General features: G+C 37.6%; 18 protein-coding genes, 1 non-coding gene and 1 pseudogene across 54 annotated transcripts in view; 1 reads left to right on the top strand and 19 right to left on the bottom strand.

Annotated features, from left to right (window-relative positions):
* The window catches only part of pcdh1g18 (protocadherin 1 gamma 18), a 78,975-nt gene extending 72,055 nt beyond the window's left edge, over positions 1–6,920 (bottom strand). Inside the window, exon 1 of the mRNA NM_001024117.4 lies at positions 4,524–6,920. Coding sequence (NP_001019288.4) covers positions 4,524–6,920 — 2,397 coding nt within the window. The remainder of the gene's footprint in view (positions 1–4,523) is intronic.
* The window catches only part of pcdh1g17 (protocadherin 1 gamma 17), an 82,501-nt gene extending 72,055 nt beyond the window's left edge, over positions 1–10,446 (bottom strand). Inside the window, exon 1 of the mRNA NM_001024116.2 lies at positions 8,044–10,446. Within this exon, the coding sequence (NP_001019287.2) occupies positions 8,044–10,446 (2,403 nt within the window). The remainder of the gene's footprint in view (positions 1–8,043) is intronic.
* Positions 1–14,154, bottom strand: part of pcdh1g16 (protocadherin 1 gamma 16) — an 86,209-nt gene extending 72,055 nt beyond the window's left edge. Inside the window, exon 1 of the mRNA NM_001024115.2 lies at positions 11,740–14,154. Coding sequence (NP_001019286.2) covers positions 11,740–14,154 — 2,415 coding nt within the window. The remainder of the gene's footprint in view (positions 1–11,739) is intronic.
* fbxw11b (F-box and WD repeat domain containing 11b) overlaps positions 1–15,188 on the bottom strand; it is a 649,789-nt gene that overhangs the window by 358,980 nt on the left and 275,621 nt on the right. The window lies entirely within an intron of this gene.
* LOC141376356 (uncharacterized) overlaps positions 1–15,188 on the top strand; it is a 273,156-nt gene that overhangs the window by 92,745 nt on the left and 165,223 nt on the right. For 5 of the 35 annotated variants that reach the window (XR_015501074.1, XR_015501076.1, XR_015501083.1 and 2 more), the window contains 4 exons: positions 4,780–4,995; positions 5,093–5,302; positions 8,297–8,512; positions 8,610–10,755. The exons of 19 other annotated variants lie outside the window; for them this stretch is intronic. This is a non-coding gene — a transcript (uncharacterized LOC141376356). Of the gene's footprint in view, positions 1–4,779; positions 4,996–5,078; positions 5,303–5,404; positions 5,522–8,296; positions 8,513–8,595; positions 10,774–15,188 lie in introns of those variants that run through there. 11 more of the 35 variants (XR_015501051.1, XR_015501068.1, XR_015501045.1 and 8 more) reach the window with 8 other exon arrangements.
* The window catches only part of pcdh1g1 (protocadherin 1 gamma 1), a 152,400-nt gene that overhangs the window by 72,055 nt on the left and 65,157 nt on the right, over positions 1–15,188 (bottom strand). The gene's annotated exons all lie outside the window — the stretch shown is intronic.
* pcdh1g2 (protocadherin 1 gamma 2) overlaps positions 1–15,188 on the bottom strand; it is a 146,558-nt gene that overhangs the window by 72,055 nt on the left and 59,315 nt on the right. The window lies entirely within an intron of this gene.
* Positions 1–15,188, bottom strand: part of pcdh1g3 (protocadherin 1 gamma 3) — a 142,753-nt gene that overhangs the window by 72,055 nt on the left and 55,510 nt on the right. The window lies entirely within an intron of this gene.
* pcdh1g4 (protocadherin 1 gamma 4) overlaps positions 1–15,188 on the bottom strand; it is a 134,672-nt gene that overhangs the window by 72,055 nt on the left and 47,429 nt on the right. The gene's annotated exons all lie outside the window — the stretch shown is intronic.
* The window catches only part of pcdh1g5 (protocadherin 1 gamma 5), a 131,517-nt gene that overhangs the window by 72,055 nt on the left and 44,274 nt on the right, over positions 1–15,188 (bottom strand). The gene's annotated exons all lie outside the window — the stretch shown is intronic.
* Positions 1–15,188, bottom strand: part of pcdh1g6 (protocadherin 1 gamma 6) — a 128,334-nt gene that overhangs the window by 72,055 nt on the left and 41,091 nt on the right. The gene's annotated exons all lie outside the window — the stretch shown is intronic.
* Positions 1–15,188, bottom strand: part of pcdh1g7 (protocadherin 1 gamma 7) — a 124,388-nt gene that overhangs the window by 72,055 nt on the left and 37,145 nt on the right. The gene's annotated exons all lie outside the window — the stretch shown is intronic.
* Positions 1–15,188, bottom strand: part of pcdh1g8 (protocadherin 1 gamma 8) — a 120,975-nt gene that overhangs the window by 72,055 nt on the left and 33,732 nt on the right. The gene's annotated exons all lie outside the window — the stretch shown is intronic.
* Positions 1–15,188, bottom strand: part of pcdh1g9 (protocadherin 1 gamma 9) — a 117,345-nt gene that overhangs the window by 72,055 nt on the left and 30,102 nt on the right. The window lies entirely within an intron of this gene.
* Positions 1–15,188, bottom strand: part of pcdh1g10 (protocadherin 1 gamma 10) — a 113,904-nt gene that overhangs the window by 72,055 nt on the left and 26,661 nt on the right. The gene's annotated exons all lie outside the window — the stretch shown is intronic.
* Positions 1–15,188, bottom strand: part of pcdh1g11 (protocadherin 1 gamma 11) — a 110,534-nt pseudogene that overhangs the window by 72,055 nt on the left and 23,291 nt on the right. The window lies entirely within an intron of this gene.
* Positions 1–15,188, bottom strand: part of pcdh1g12 (protocadherin 1 gamma 12) — a 100,526-nt gene that overhangs the window by 72,055 nt on the left and 13,283 nt on the right. The gene's annotated exons all lie outside the window — the stretch shown is intronic.
* pcdh1g13 (protocadherin 1 gamma 13) overlaps positions 1–15,188 on the bottom strand; it is a 96,976-nt gene that overhangs the window by 72,055 nt on the left and 9,733 nt on the right. The window lies entirely within an intron of this gene.
* The window catches only part of pcdh1g14 (protocadherin 1 gamma 14), a 93,635-nt gene that overhangs the window by 72,055 nt on the left and 6,392 nt on the right, over positions 1–15,188 (bottom strand). The gene's annotated exons all lie outside the window — the stretch shown is intronic.
* pcdh1g15 (protocadherin 1 gamma 15) overlaps positions 1–15,188 on the bottom strand; it is an 89,933-nt gene that overhangs the window by 72,055 nt on the left and 2,690 nt on the right. The window lies entirely within an intron of this gene.

Below are 15,188 nucleotides of genomic sequence, written 5' to 3'. Positions count from 1 at the left end.
AGAATTATTAGCCCTCCTTTGATTTTTTTTTTTTACATTTCCCAAATGATGTTTAACAGAGCAAGGACATTTTCACCTAGATAACCTAATTAAAGTGGTGAGACCTTTAAATGTCACTTTAAGCTGAATACTAGTGTCTTGAAAAATAACTAGTAAAATATTATTTACTGTCATCATGACAAAGAAAAAAATAAATCAATTCAATAAATCAATAAATATAAACTGTTAACCATTGACTTCCATATGTTTTATTATATACAGTTGAAGTCAGAATTATTAGCCCCCTACAAATTATTTTCCTCTTTTTTTAAATATTTTTTAAATGATGTTTAACAGAGCAAGGACATTTTCACAGCATGTTTGATAATATTTTTTTTTCTTCTGGAGAAAGTCTTATTTGTTTTATTTTAGCTAAAATAACAGCAGTTTTAATTTTTTAAACACCATTTTATGGTCAATATTATTAGCCACTTTAAGCCATATATTTTTTGATAGTCTACAGAACACACCCTCCTTATACAATAACTTGCCTAATTTCTCTAACCTGCCTAGTTAACCTAATTATCCAAGTTAAGACTTTAAATGTCACTTTAAGCTGAATAGTGGTGTCTTGAAAATTTTCTAGTAAAATATTATTTACTGTCATCATGGCAAAGATAAAATAATTCAGTTATTAGAAATAAGTTATTAAAGCTATTATGTTTAGAAATGTGTTGAAGTAGAGCTGGGCGATATGGCAAAAAAATTATCCCGATAATTTTTTTCATATCAGTCGATATTGATATTTATCACGATAAACGTAAAATCTTTATATCTATCAATTTTACAAGATTTTCAGTATGCTAATCGCTTTGTGCAGCTGATTTAACACATTTAGTGAAATGTTTTAGCTGTCTGACAATATAAATAATAAAATAATATTCTAAAGACCAATCCTAATTCAGCATTTACTGTTCTAGTTTTCAACAACCAAAGACATTATAAGTTAGGATATAATTGTTCAACATCAAAAAAAAAAAAAAAAAAAAAAACGGTTTGGAAAAAGTAAAGGTGAGTTAATGGTCACAGAATTTTCAGTTTTCACATTGTAGTAATTCAGGATACCCGAGTAAACAACATCAATTAAATAAATACTTCCAATATAGACTAGTCAAAAAAAACTATTATCCTTAGTGCAGCCATCTCAACTGAGTAAACTAAAATTAAATAAATAACTGCAGTGTAGACTAGTGAAAGATAAACAGGCTTGTCCTCTCTAAGGACATTTGGAATATTTAATTAAGTTTTAAGTTCTTCCTCAAAAACTCCGTAATGTCCACATTCTCAGGTGAGAAGCTTGATCTCTGTGCAGACACAGACATAGAGATGCTCATTTTTGATTAAGTTTTTATTTAGATAGATAGGTTTCCGTTTAAATTAATGGAAAATATACATATACTGTGTTTGTATAGTGTTTTTAAATGACATATTCACCAGTAAATTACATTGCAGTTTTGTCTAAAACTAATGTTACTGTTGTAGCCATAAAGGTTGTATTTTTGCCTCCCGTTAGTGATGCGTATATGGCGGTTATATATCCGAGCACTGCAGATAATCCACGGGTCAAGTAATAAAAAAATTACATTATAATTAGCTAATTGCAGGTCGGTTGTGGGTATATAGCGGGACATGGCAGTGGATCAGCGAAAAAGCAGAGAGTGGGCTTTGCAGAATGGGAAGAAATGAGACGCCCAATAATGAAGAGTAAGGCAAGAGTAGCCTGTTCAAAGTTTCAGTTAGAGGATTCAGAGAAAAATCTGCCATCGTCCTGGGAGAAACAAGATCGCTTATTTCCACGACTGCAGCGCCTTGCGAGGAGAATCATTCACGCGGTGCAAGCGCACGCCTTCACTGCAGTCTGCAGCTGGCCGCGTTTCGGAGGCTCGGCGGAGATGGCGCGGCCGCGCGGGGATATGAAAAGCGAAGAGCGCGCTTTTTCCTTTGATCTGGTTTTTGGTGTATTTAGCTGACATGATTTTGATTTTCGTTGTTTTTGCTTAACTTTCGTTTGGGTAAAATTATTTTGCCTTATTTTTTTTCAATTTGAGACATTGGGCCCTATCATACACCCGGCGCAGTGTGGCGCAAGACGTGGCGCAGTAGTTTTTTGGTATTTCAGCTTGGAGCAAGAGTCGTTTTGAAGCGTTGCGCTGCGCTGTTTAAATAGCAAATGCATTAGCGCTCATATAGGGCACAACATGTGTTTTAGGATACAACTCAGGTTTTTGAGCACATTTTGCTATTATTATTCATTTATTCGTTTGCTGGAAATTAGAACTGAATTTAAAAATAGTTTTGAAACGAATATTTGCGCTTAACAAACAAAATTATTTATTTTTAGACTATTTGATGTCTGTGTGTAAAGGTTTCCCTATCCAAGAGCGAAAGTGAAAGTGATCCATTATCTCTCATTCTCACGCAGTAGATGCTCTGTTTAACAGTTTTCTGTTAAAAAAACTGTTAATTGTTTGCTTGTGAAATGCTCATTATTTCCACTTAGACTTACTTTGCGTCCTGTAAATAGCGAATGCGCTCTTGGCGCGACGCAGCTGACTCTTAAAGGGAATGGGAGATGAGACTCTAATTGGTTTATTCTCAAAACACACCTATAACTCATTAAGAAAATAAACCCAACCCTTTTAGAACATGCGCCGCGGCGCAAGGCAGATTTCCCGTCCTTAAGTTAGCAAAAATGCGTCCTGACACGCCCTGAAAGCGTTTGCGCTCTGCGTTTTGCGCTCTGCGCATGGACCGTCAAAATAGAGCCCATTTAGTGAGTTTTGTTCATATATATTTAGATTGATTTGTATGTTATTTTTTGGCTAGGCTCTTTCCCGACAATATTGAGATTTATCTCCTTAAGTTAACTCTTTTCTCAGAGTAAGGTGGATAGGGAAGATGTTGTACGACTTCCATTCTGCAAACACGTAGAAAATGTATTGTTAAAGACATCAGGTAAGACGATGAACGTCATCTTTATATTTATTTTATAGGGAAGAATGCGGCGCACTGCGCTGAAGGACTTTTTTTTCTTTTCATCTGTTTTTAGAGAGGTAAGAGGGGTTATTCATGCATTAGAATTGTTTTGTTATATTTTTTTCTTTTTTGGGGCTTCACTATTGTCCCCTTACTCGAGTTTATCTAATTTTTCTTTGATACTTTGAATTTGCTACTATATTATTTTTTATTAGTGTAAATATTGTAGTGTAAATATCCTTAATGCAGCCTGTAGAGCAAACTTTAAGTGTTCATTGAGATGTAATTTAGATTGTGTTGTCTGTCATATCTTACATCTGTCTTTTCGGGGTTTTTTTCTCGTGGGCACGGCTTTTGAAAATGATGACATAAGACTCTGCTGGGTAGTTGCCCTGGTTTACCAGCACTTGTTTAGGTCTGTAATTTCTTAGCATCTTCATAAGGGTGGTGTTGTTTTAAATGATGTAACAGGCTTGTGGTGTTGCCTGCTTTTGATGACACGAATCGTCTTGCGCAGTTTGCAGTGCACGTTGCTGTTTTGTGTTGGATAGCAAAAAACTTAAGTAGCTCAAGACTGAGGTCTAGTGACGTTTCTTGTCAACAATGTCTGTGACTCTGACCTTTTTTACCTTATTTTCTTACTCCTTTAAGTACAACTATGACTGTAAACTTGTACGGCGTGCGGCATCCGAGAGGGCAGGCTGCAAAATGCTTGCGCATTGTTATGCATAGTGCAAATATTATCGAGCAATTATCGAACTGTCATTATTGTTTTGTGGAAATTTTTTATATCGTGATAATTATCGATATGGAATTCTCGCCAAGCTCTATGTTGAAGAAATCTTTTCTTCGTTAAAGAGAAATTGGGGAAAAAATTAACAAACGGTCTAATAATTCAGGGGGGCCAATAATTCTGACTTCAACTGTATATAATAAAAAACATATGGAAGTCAATGGTTAACAGTTTAAAGCTTTCTTCAAAATATTTTCTTTCTGGGTTTGAAGCAAGTAAAGGGTGAGTAAATTATGACAGAATTTTCAGTTTTGGGTGAACTATCTCTTTAAGTGAACATTGCCCCATGTCACTATTTTTCAAAGGCTTATAAATCATACAACATGACAGTTTTTGTTGTTGCTGAGAAAGTACAAATGCACAAATTTTCCTGTAAGTTGTAGGTTAAGGTCATTAGAAAATACAGTTAGTACAAAAAACAAAACAAAAAAACTGCTTTGTCCCCACAGTTCACAAAAAGAAACCTCTAAGTCTGTGTCTGTGTGTGTGCGTGTGTCTACTGTTGTGTGTGGGAGAAACTGAGTTCTCTATGCACCAACTTTGCACTTAAGACACTAAATATGTAGTCAATTTTCTCAAAACATCATATACAACATCTGCTAAAACATACAGATAAAGGTTAATGTCTTACAAATTCTCCATGAAAAGTGCAGCACTTTAAGCTTTAAACACCTGCTGCTGCAGTGAGGACATACAGTATGTGGAAGAGTCTCACCTCTAAAGTCAGCTCATCAACCTCCTGCTCCTTCCTTTCTCTCTGAACTGTCCCCAAACGACTCTGGCTGACCAGTGTGTTCTGACTGTAGGGCCTGACAAACTTCACGTCACTCATCCTTGAGTCTGTGGTCCCACACATTTCATAATTATACACGTGCTGTAATGTGCCGTCTGCGTAGACAGGAGGATAATATGGAATTACAGGTAGATTTGCTCCTGATTTATAAAACAACTTTTTCTGCCTCCATCTGTAGATTTTGACTGAAATGATGGAAATAATGGAGACTATGAAGAGCAGGGAAACCACTGCAAGAGCCAGAACTAAATAAAAAGTCAGGTTGTCGTTATATTGTTTCTCATGCGTAAAGTCTGTGAACTCTGACAGCACTTCAGGAAAGCTGTCAGCCACAGCCACGTTAATGGAGACCACAGCTGAGCGAGAGGGCTGTCCGTTATCCTCCACAACAACAGTGAGTTTTTGTTTGACAGCATCTTTATCAGTGACTTGTCGCACAGTTCTTATTTCTCCATTCTGTAAACCCACTTCAAACAGCGCTCTGTCTGCAGCTTTCTGTAGTTTATAGGAGAGCCAGGCATTCTGACCAGAGTCCACATCAACAGCCACAACTTTAGTGACCAGATATCCAACATCTGCAGCACGAGGCACAATCTCAGCCACCACTGAAGCGCCAGTCTGCACTGGATACAGAACCTGAGGAGCGTTGTCATTCTGGTCTTGAATGATGATGTTTAGAGTCACATTACTGGATAAAGGAGGTGAGCCTCCATCTTGAGCTTTGACTTGCATTTTGAATGATTTGAGTTGTTCATAATCAAAGGATTTTTCTGCATAAACTACTCCACTCTCTGAATTTATAGAAATATAAGATGCCAGAGGTGCTCCGTTTAAATCTGCATCGATAAGAAAGTATGAGACCTTTGCATTCGGCCCCCAGTCCATGTCCTCTGCTTTGACAGTCAGAATAGTCGTAGATGGTGGGTTATTTTCAGCTATAAAGGCATTATATGATTCCTGCACAAACTGAGGTGCGTGATCATTCACATCTGATATCTTTAAGTTTAAAATCTCTTTAACAGAAAGAGGTGGGTTTCCTCCATCTACTGCAGTTATAGTGATATTATACTCTGCTGTCTGTTCCCTGTCTAGTTCTGAGTCTGTCACCAGGTTGTAATAATTAGTTAATGAAGAAATGATTTTAAATGGAGAGTTCAGATCAATAGAACATGAAATCTTGCTGTTGTCACCTGAATCGAGATCTTGAACATTAATCATGGCTATAACAGTTCCTGGTGCAGCGTCTTCAGATACTGCGCTGGAAAAAGACATTATAGTGATTTTGGGCTTGTTGTCGTTCACATCAATGACATCAATAATTATCTCACTCGAATCAGTCAAACCTCCGTGATCTTTAGCTTTTACTTTGATTTTAAACTGCTTGTGTTTTTCATAATCTATTTGACCTGTGACTTTAACGTCACCTGAATCCGCATCGATGGAGAACAAAGCTTTTACTGTGGGTGTCGCGTGCTCAAAATAATACTGAATGCCATGACTAGACTCGTCAGCATCGGTCGCACTCACTCTTATTACAACTGTGCTTTTAGGAGCATTTTCAACTATTGATGTTTTATAAGACGACTGACTAAACACAGGTGCATTGTCATTAACATCCAGAATAATAATATTAATATGTAACGTAGCAGATCTTTGTGGTTTTCCACCATCGAAAGCTGTCAGAATCAAACTATGATGATTTTTCTTTTCTCTATCGAGTGGTGAATGAAGAACTATCTCGACATTTTTACTTCCATCTTCTGCATTCTGAACATTAAGCTTAAAATGGTCGGTGGGTTGAAGAGTGTATTTTTGTAGCGCGTTCACTCCCACATCTGGATCTACCGCGCTCTCTAATGGAAATCGCGCACCTATTAAAACTAGTTCGCTAATTTCTTGTTCAATCTTAGATTTCAAAAAAGCGGGGCTGTTGTCATTGATGTCTTGAATGTCAACTGTAACTCGATAAAGCTCCATCGGATTTTCTAAAATCACATCAAAACTCACACTGCATGCAGAAATCTCTCCACAAAGCTCTTCTCTGTCTATTTTATTCTTGATAACCAGATGTCCGTTTTCCTTGTCCAGGCCAATGTACTCACTGCTGTCCGCGGTAAAAACACGCGCTTTTCCTGAAACCAATCTCTTCGGCTCAAACCCGAGGTCCAAGGCAATATTTCCAACAAATGAGCCCACCTGCATTTCCTCAGGTATCGAATAACGGATCTGTCCGCTCACGCGAGAAGAAAATAAAGCCATTGCGCACAACGTATAGAAGAATAGCGAGCCAAGTCTCCAGCCTTTTCCTCCCGACTCCATTTTTGATCAACAAAGATGAAGAGGATGCATTCAAAGCAAAAGGCACAATTAATTATTTTCTGTCTGTTTCCAACAAATTGCCTTTCCCTCTAGATTACAAAGCATGCGGTCGAATCTGAAAGGCGTTTTGGTGATCAGTTACGCGCCGTCCAAGGTTCTTGGTTATCTAAATTATGCCACTGGGTTTTATGAAAGGGAGGGATAAAAGACTAGAAATTCTATATAGGTTGAACAGCGGCACTTAGAGTTCAAATACAGCACTACAGAAAAGTAATTGCAAAAAGGATTTTAAAGACTAAACACTTATACAAAGTCATAAGGTTATGAAATAGCTGTAAAAAATAAGTGTGAAAAATAATTCCTAAAAGTACTCTAATAAATGAGTGGTTGCTATCTGTCTATGTGTCGTTATCATTCAATCACGTGACATCAGGGAGACAGATAACACAAATTGTACGTGTGATTTCCTTATTATGCTTGACTACAACCTTGCTGTCGTGATAGTGTAAAGATTTGTAATACATAAAGGAAAGAAAAAACAACATCGCTTCTGTTTTATATTTTGGTAGGTGATAAAAAATAGTGCATATTAAAAGGTAAAATGTGCATCACCTGATTTAGAAAATACATTTTTTTATTAATACAACAACTGCTGAAAACATTTGCCTTATTGTTCAACTAAAGTTGACTCAGTGTTTAACTTAATTTTTGATGCTTTACACGTCTGAATTTTATAACAGAAAATACAGAATTCTGCAGATACACAACTTTTATTTTATGAATCTTTACAGTAAATTCTATTATATTTAATATTTAGCTTTTAAATGCATTTTTTTAGGTTGAAGTGTCCAAATACATGCAATTAGTCTGGTAATTTATTGTTTATTTATTTTATCTATTTTTTAAATCCCATCTATTCATTCAGTGAGAAAAATTGTTAAAAAGTAGCATTAAAAAATTATATATAGGCCTATGTATAATGTCAAATATAGTGTCAAAGGAAATTCATAAGTTCTGATACACACGGCATATTAAAATAACAGACTTATTGACAGACAACATTCCCAGCTATCTGCTCCTTCATTGTGATGAGATAATTTTTTAAATATCAACAAGATCTCACCTCTAAAGTCAGCCCATCAACCTCCTCCTCTTTTTCTCTCTGAACTGTCCCCAAACGACTCTGGCTGACCAGTGTGTTCTGACTGTAGGGCCTGACAAACTTCACGTCACTCATCCTTGAGTCTGTGGTCCCACACATTTCATAATTATACACGTGCTGTAATGTGCCGTCTGCGTAGACCGGAGGATAATATGGAATTACAGGTAGATTTGCTCCTGATTTATAAAACAACTTATTCTGCCTCCATCTGTAGATTTTGACTGAAATGATGGAAATAATGGAGACTATGAAGAGCAGGGAAACCACTGCAAGAGCCAGAACTAAATAAAGAGTCAGGTTGTCGTTATGCTGTTTCTCATGCGTAAAGTCTGTGAACTCTGACAGCACTTCAGGAAAGCTGTCAGCCACAGCCACGTTAATGGAGACCACAGCTGAGCGAGAGGGCTGTCCGTTATCCTCCACAACAACAGTGAGTTTTTGTTTGACAGCATCTTTATCAGTGACTTGTCGCACAGTTCTTATTTCTCCATTCTGTAAACCCACTTCAAACAGCGCTCTGTCTGCAGCTTTCTGCAGTTTATAGGAGAGCCAGGCATTCTGACCAGAGTCCACATCAACAGCCACCACTTTAGTGACCAGATATCCAACATCTGCAGCACGAGGCACAATCTCAGCCACCACTGAAGCGCCAGTCTGCACTGGATACAGAACCTGAGGAGCGTTGTCATTCTGGTCTTGAACAATAACTTTCACTGTCACGTTACTACTGAGTGGAGGAGAGCCTCCGTCCTGCGCTTTTACGCGGAAGTGGAAATCTTTCAGTGTCTCATAGTCAAAAGAGCGCACAGCTGTAATCAGTCCACTGTCAGGGTGCACTGACACATATGATGAGATCGAGACTCCATTAACAGTGCTGTCTTCTAGAATATAAGAAACACGAGCATTCTGATTCCAGTCAGCATCACTGGCTTTGACTGTAAATATAGAGAGACCAGGTGTGTTATTCTCCACCACAAAGGCCTCGTAGTTACTTTTCTCAAAGACAGGAGCATTATCATTCACATCTGATATCTGCAAAGACAGAGAGGTGCTACTGGAGAGCGTGGGCACCCCCTGATCAGAGCATGTGACACTGATATTATATTCAGCATTTCTCTCTCTGTCCAGTTGCTGCTCTATACGCAGACTAATGAAATTACTGGATTGAGATGTTAGAGCAAATGAAATATTGTCATCTATAATACACTGAATCTGTCCATTTACACCTGAATCCGCATCATCTACTTTCATCATAGCAATAACTGTACCGGGTGCGGAGTCCTCAGATACAGAGTTCGACATGGAGAGTACATTTATCACTGGTTTGTTGTCATTAATGTCTAACACATCAATAATCAGTTTACATGAATCAGAAAGCCCTCCTTGATCTTTAGCCATGATATTAATCTGGTAGTGACTCGCCTTTTCAAAGTCAACGAGGCCATTTAAAAAAACTTCACCACTATGCTGATCGATCATGAACAAATTTCGCACATTATCTTCTTTGCTTGCCATAAAGTACGTCACATGACCATTAGATCCCTCATCTGCGTCAGTAGCGCTAACTGTGCCCAGCTTGGAGCCTTTTGCTGCATTTTCAGTTATTGTGGCTTTATATACCTTTTGCGTAAATACAGGAGCATTGTCGTTAACATCGAGTAAAGTAACATGAATTTGAACAGTTCCAGACAACTGCGGATCCCCGCCATCAATGGCGGTGAGCAATAGCGTCACCACTCCTTTCTTTTCTCTATCAAGTGGTTTTTGCAAAACCATCTCAACATTTTTATCACCGCCTGCTTGACTGTGCAGTTCAAGGGCAAAATTGTCAGTTGGTTTTAGAGAATAGCTTTGGAGATCATTAACTCCTACATCCGCGTCCACAGCTTCTTCCAGCATAAACCTCGCTCCTGTTACGGCCGATTCGCTGATCTCAAAGTTAATTCGAGTTTTCTGAAATGCGGGTTGATTATCATTTATATCTGTGATTTCAATCGTAATTGTGTATAATTCCATTGGGTTTTCGAGAATCAGCTGAAGATGTAAAGCACACGGAGTCGTTTTTGCACAAAGAGACTCGCGATCCATTTTCTCTTTGATGAGCAGCAATCCAGTGTCTTTACTGAGGGCAATGTATTCAGTACTGTCCCCTGTATATATGCGCGCTTTTCCTAATCTCAATCTCTGTAAATCCAAGCCCAAATCTTGCGCGATATTTCCCACAGTAGAACCTTTTGCCATTTCTTCTGGAATGGAGTAACTGACCTGTCCTCTTGCCCAATGAAGAAGGATGAAGGAAAACAATACCGAGTACCACATCACGAGACCGGCCATTTTCCCGACAGCATCAAAAACATAAAACATACGTAGTGCTAAAGACGTCCAAGCAGAGTACTTTAAAGCAAAGTGTTAAGTCCTCAGTCAGACCATGTAAGAGATATCGCATTTGTGTCAAGACACTGAAATAATGAGCGATAGAAAAGCTTTCCGTTTTTCCTCTCTCGCTGTAAATATGGGTTGATTGGGCTGGGCTTAAAATACACACAGTCAGTGTGTTAAATTGACAAACAGCGGCCCTTTGAGTCAAAACCAAGCACTACAAACAAAAAATCAATTTTACCGCAGTCAAAATGTATTAAAAATATAAGATGGACCAAGGTAATACTGTTATTCAAAAAAAAAAAAAAAAAATATATATATATATATATATATATATATATATATATATATATATATATATATATATATATATATATATAACGAGCACTTGTTGTTTTAGATAACAGAAAACAAAATGACTGTTCACTGTGTTATTTACAAACTGACTACATAATGGCGCTGTCCACGATGTGGTGCTGAAATAGCCTGAACTTGCATTTTAGAGGGCAAAACACTTGAAAATTACAATTTAAACACACAAACACACACACACACACACACACACACACACACACACACACATACACACACACACACACACACACACACACACATCTATCAATGTTCATGTGTATGCACAATAAGAGATAGCTATTTGCCAGAAATTAAATAGTTAAAATGTAAACTAATATAAAAGCAGCATGTAAATTGTTAGTTTTAAACTGATGGACTTTACAAACACGATAAAGGCCCAACAACTATTTTCTTTTTTTCTGCTACATTAGCTAAAAAAACTGTGTCACTAAAGCATGTTTTGATATTTTAACTTTCACTGACAACCACCATAATTACTAAGGTGTTAAAGAGAAAGAGGAGTGATAAATAGAATTTTGCCACACGTAGCTTTTCCACAAACTGATATAAACACTAATAGCCATTTGAACACAGTGTCAGGCAACAGAATATGGTACCTAAAAACAAATCTAAAGTAGCCCGCATAAATGACGGCAGGCAAAAAAAGAAAAACTACCATAAACATTTAAGTTTTTATAACACATATTTCAGACCAGTGTAAATTATTAGATAATATTTTTAAAGTTATTTTTATTTTCCAAAAACGTTTTAAGCAATTAGTATTTTTTTTTTTTGCTTCATTTAAAAAACTAAAATCTATTTTAAATGAACTAAAAATAATTCTGAAATCAATATAAATAAACCTAAATAATTGAATCAAGTATTTTCTGTTTTTGTTTTGTGAAGTAAAAATATGTTTCTTACCGATGTTGAGTATTCACTTTCTGAAGTATTACTTTTCTTGATCGTGTGCTGCATCGTCTCAGTAAAACTGGGGTCCACCACTAAAACACTCTGACCCCCGAGTGTAGAAAACTTACAGTCACTTTTCCTCGAGTCAGTCGTCATGCACACTTCATAATTATAGCCGTGCGGCAGAGTTCCAGTGACTCCTGTGTCTGCGTAATGCGGTGGATAGTACGGAATAACAGGCAGATTGGACTGATAGAGGAAGCGAGATTGTCTCCATCTGTAGATTTTAACTGATATTATCACAACCACACAAGTGATTAATAGGAAGGAAACAGCGGCCAGAGCCAGAACTAAATAAAAAGTTAAGCTGTCGTTATATTGTTTCTCATGCGTAAAATCTGTGAACTCTGAAAGCACTTCAGGAAAGCTGTCAGCCACAGCCACGTTAATGGAGACCACAGCTGAGCGAGAGGGCTGTCCGTTATCCTCCACAACAACAGTGAGTTTTTGTTTGACAGCATCTTTATCAGTGACTTGTCGCACAGTTCTTATTTCTCCATTCTGTAAACCCACTTCAAACAGCGCTCTGTCTGGAGCTTTCTGCAGTTTATAGGAGAGCCAGGCATTCTGACCAGAGTCCACATCAACAGCCACCACTTTAGTGACCAGATATCCAACATCTGCAGCACGAGGCACAATCTCAGCCACCACTGAAGCGCCAGTCTGTACTGGATACAGAACCTGAGGAGCGTTGTCATTCTGGTCTTGAACAGTAACTTTCACTGTCACGTTACTACGGAGCGGAGGAGAGCCTCCGTCCTGCGCTTTTACGCGGAAGTGGAAATTTTTCAGTGTCTCATAGTCAAAAGAGCGCACAGCTGTAATCAGTCCGCTGTCAGGGTGCACTGACACATATGATGAGATCGAGACTCCATTAACAGTGCTGTCTTCTAGAATATAAGAAACACGAGCATTCTGATTCCAGTCAGCATCACTGGCTTTGACTGTAAATATAGAGAGGCCAGGTGTGTTATTCTCCACCACAAAGGCCTCATAGTTACTTTTCTCAAAGACAGGAGCATTATCATTCACATCTGATATCTGCAAAGACAGAGAGGTGCTGCTGGAGAGCGTGGGCACCCCTTGATCAGAGCATGTGACACTGATATTATATTCAGCATTTCTCTCTCTGTCCAGTTGCTGCTCTATACGCAGACTAATGAAATTACTGGATTGCGAAGTTAGAGCAAATGGAATATTGTCATCTATAATACACTGGATCTGTCCATTTACACCTGAATCCGCATCATCTACTTTCATCATAGCAATAACTGTACCGGGTGCGGAGTCCTCAGATACAGAGTTCGACATGGAGAGTACATTTATCACTGGTTTGTTATCATTAATGTCTAACACATCAATAATCAGTTTACAGGAATCAGAAAGCCCTCCTTGATCTTTAGCCTGGATATCAAGCTTGTAATGATTTGCTTTTTCGAAGTCGACTAGGCCATTTAGGGAAACCTCGCCACTATGCTGATCAATAATGAACATGTTACGTACAGTGTCTTCGGTGCTTTCAATGTAGTACGTCACCTGACCATTAGATCCCTCATCTGCGTCAGTAGCGCTAACTGTGCTCAGTTTGAACCCCTTTGCTGCATTTTCAGTTATTGTGGCTTTATATTCTTTTTGTGTAAATACAGGAGCATTGTCGTTAACGTCTAATACTAAAACATCTATTTGAACTGTGCCAGACAATTGCGGATCCCCGCCATCAATGGCGGTGAGCAATAGCATAACCACTCCTTTCTTTTCTCTATCAAGTGGTTTTTGCAAAACCATCTCAACTTTTTTATCACCGCCTGCTTGATTGTGCAGTTCAAGGGCAAAATTGTCAGTTGGTTTAAGAGAATAACTTTGAAGATCATTAACTCCTACATCCGCGTCCACAGCTCTCTCTAACATAAACCTCGCGCCTGTTACGGCCGATTCGCTTATCTCAAAATGTATTCGCTTTTTCTGAAATGTTGGTGGATTATCATTTATATCTGTGATTTCAATCGTAATTGTGTATAATTCCATTGGGTTTTCCAGAATCAGCTGAAGATGTAAAGCACACGGAGTCGTTTTTGCACAAAGAGACTCGCGATCCATTTTCTCTTTGATGAGCAGCAATCCAGTGTCTTTACTGAGGGCAATGTATTCAGTACTGTCCCCTGTATATATGCGCGCTTTTCCTAATCTCAATCTCTGTAAATCCAAGCCCAAATCTTGCACGATATTTCCCACAGTAGAACCTTTTGCCATTTCTTCTGGAATGGAGTAACTGACCTGTCCTCTTGCCCAATGAAAAAGGATGAAGGAAAACAATACCGAGTACCACATCACGAGACCGGCCATTTTCCCGACTGCATCAAAAACCATAAAACAACGTAGTGCTAAAGACGTCCAAGCAGATAACTTTAAAGAAAAATGTTAAGTCCTCAGTCAGACCATGTAAGAGATATCGCATTTGTGTCAAGACACTGAAATAATGAGCGATAGAAAAGCTTTCCGTTTTTCCTCTCTCGCTGTAAATATGGGTTGATTGGGCTGGGCTTAAAATACACACAGTCAGTGTGTTAAATTGACAAACAGCGGCCCTTTGAGTCAAAACCAAGCACTACAAACAACAAAATCAATTTGACCGCAGTCAAAATGTATTAAAATATAAGATGGACCATGGTAATAATGTTATTCAAAAAATAAAAATAAATAAATAAAATAAATAAATAAATATATATATATATATATATATATATATATATATATATATATATATATATATATATATATATATATATATATATATATATATATATATATATCGGGCATTTGTTGTTTTAGATTACAGAAAACAAAATGACTGTTCACTGTGTTATTTACAAACTGACTACATAATGGCGCTGTCCACGATGTGGTGCTGAAATAGCCTGAACTTGCATTTTAGAGGGCAAAACACTTGAAAATTACAATTTAAACACACGAACACACACACACACACACACACACACAAAATGATTTATGTATAACAATTTTATTTCTGTCAAACATCTATCAATGTTCATGTGTATGCAGAATAAGAGATAGCTATTTGCCAGAAATGAAATAGTTAAAATGTAAACTAATATAAAAGCAGCATGTAAATTGTTAGTTTTAAACTGATGGACTTTACAAACACGATAAAGGCCCAACAACTATTTTCTTTTTTTCTGCTACATTAGCTAAAAAACTGTGTCACTAAAGCATGTTTTGATATTTTAACTTTCACTGACAACCACCATAATTACTAAGGTGTTAAAGAGAAAGAGGAGTGATAAATAGAATTTTGCCACACGTAGCTTTTCCACAAACTGATATAAACACTAATACCCATTTAAACACAGTGTCAGGCAACAGAATATGGTACCTAAAAACAA

This window comes from Danio rerio, chromosome 10 (genome assembly GCF_052040795.2).
Source record: "Danio rerio strain M-AB ecotype USA chromosome 10, GRCz13ab, whole genome shotgun sequence".
NCBI classification, from domain to species: Eukaryota; Metazoa; Chordata; class Actinopteri; order Cypriniformes; family Danionidae; genus Danio; species Danio rerio.
Note: the sequence above shows the minus strand (reverse complement) of the source record. Positions and strands in the feature narration are given on the sequence as shown.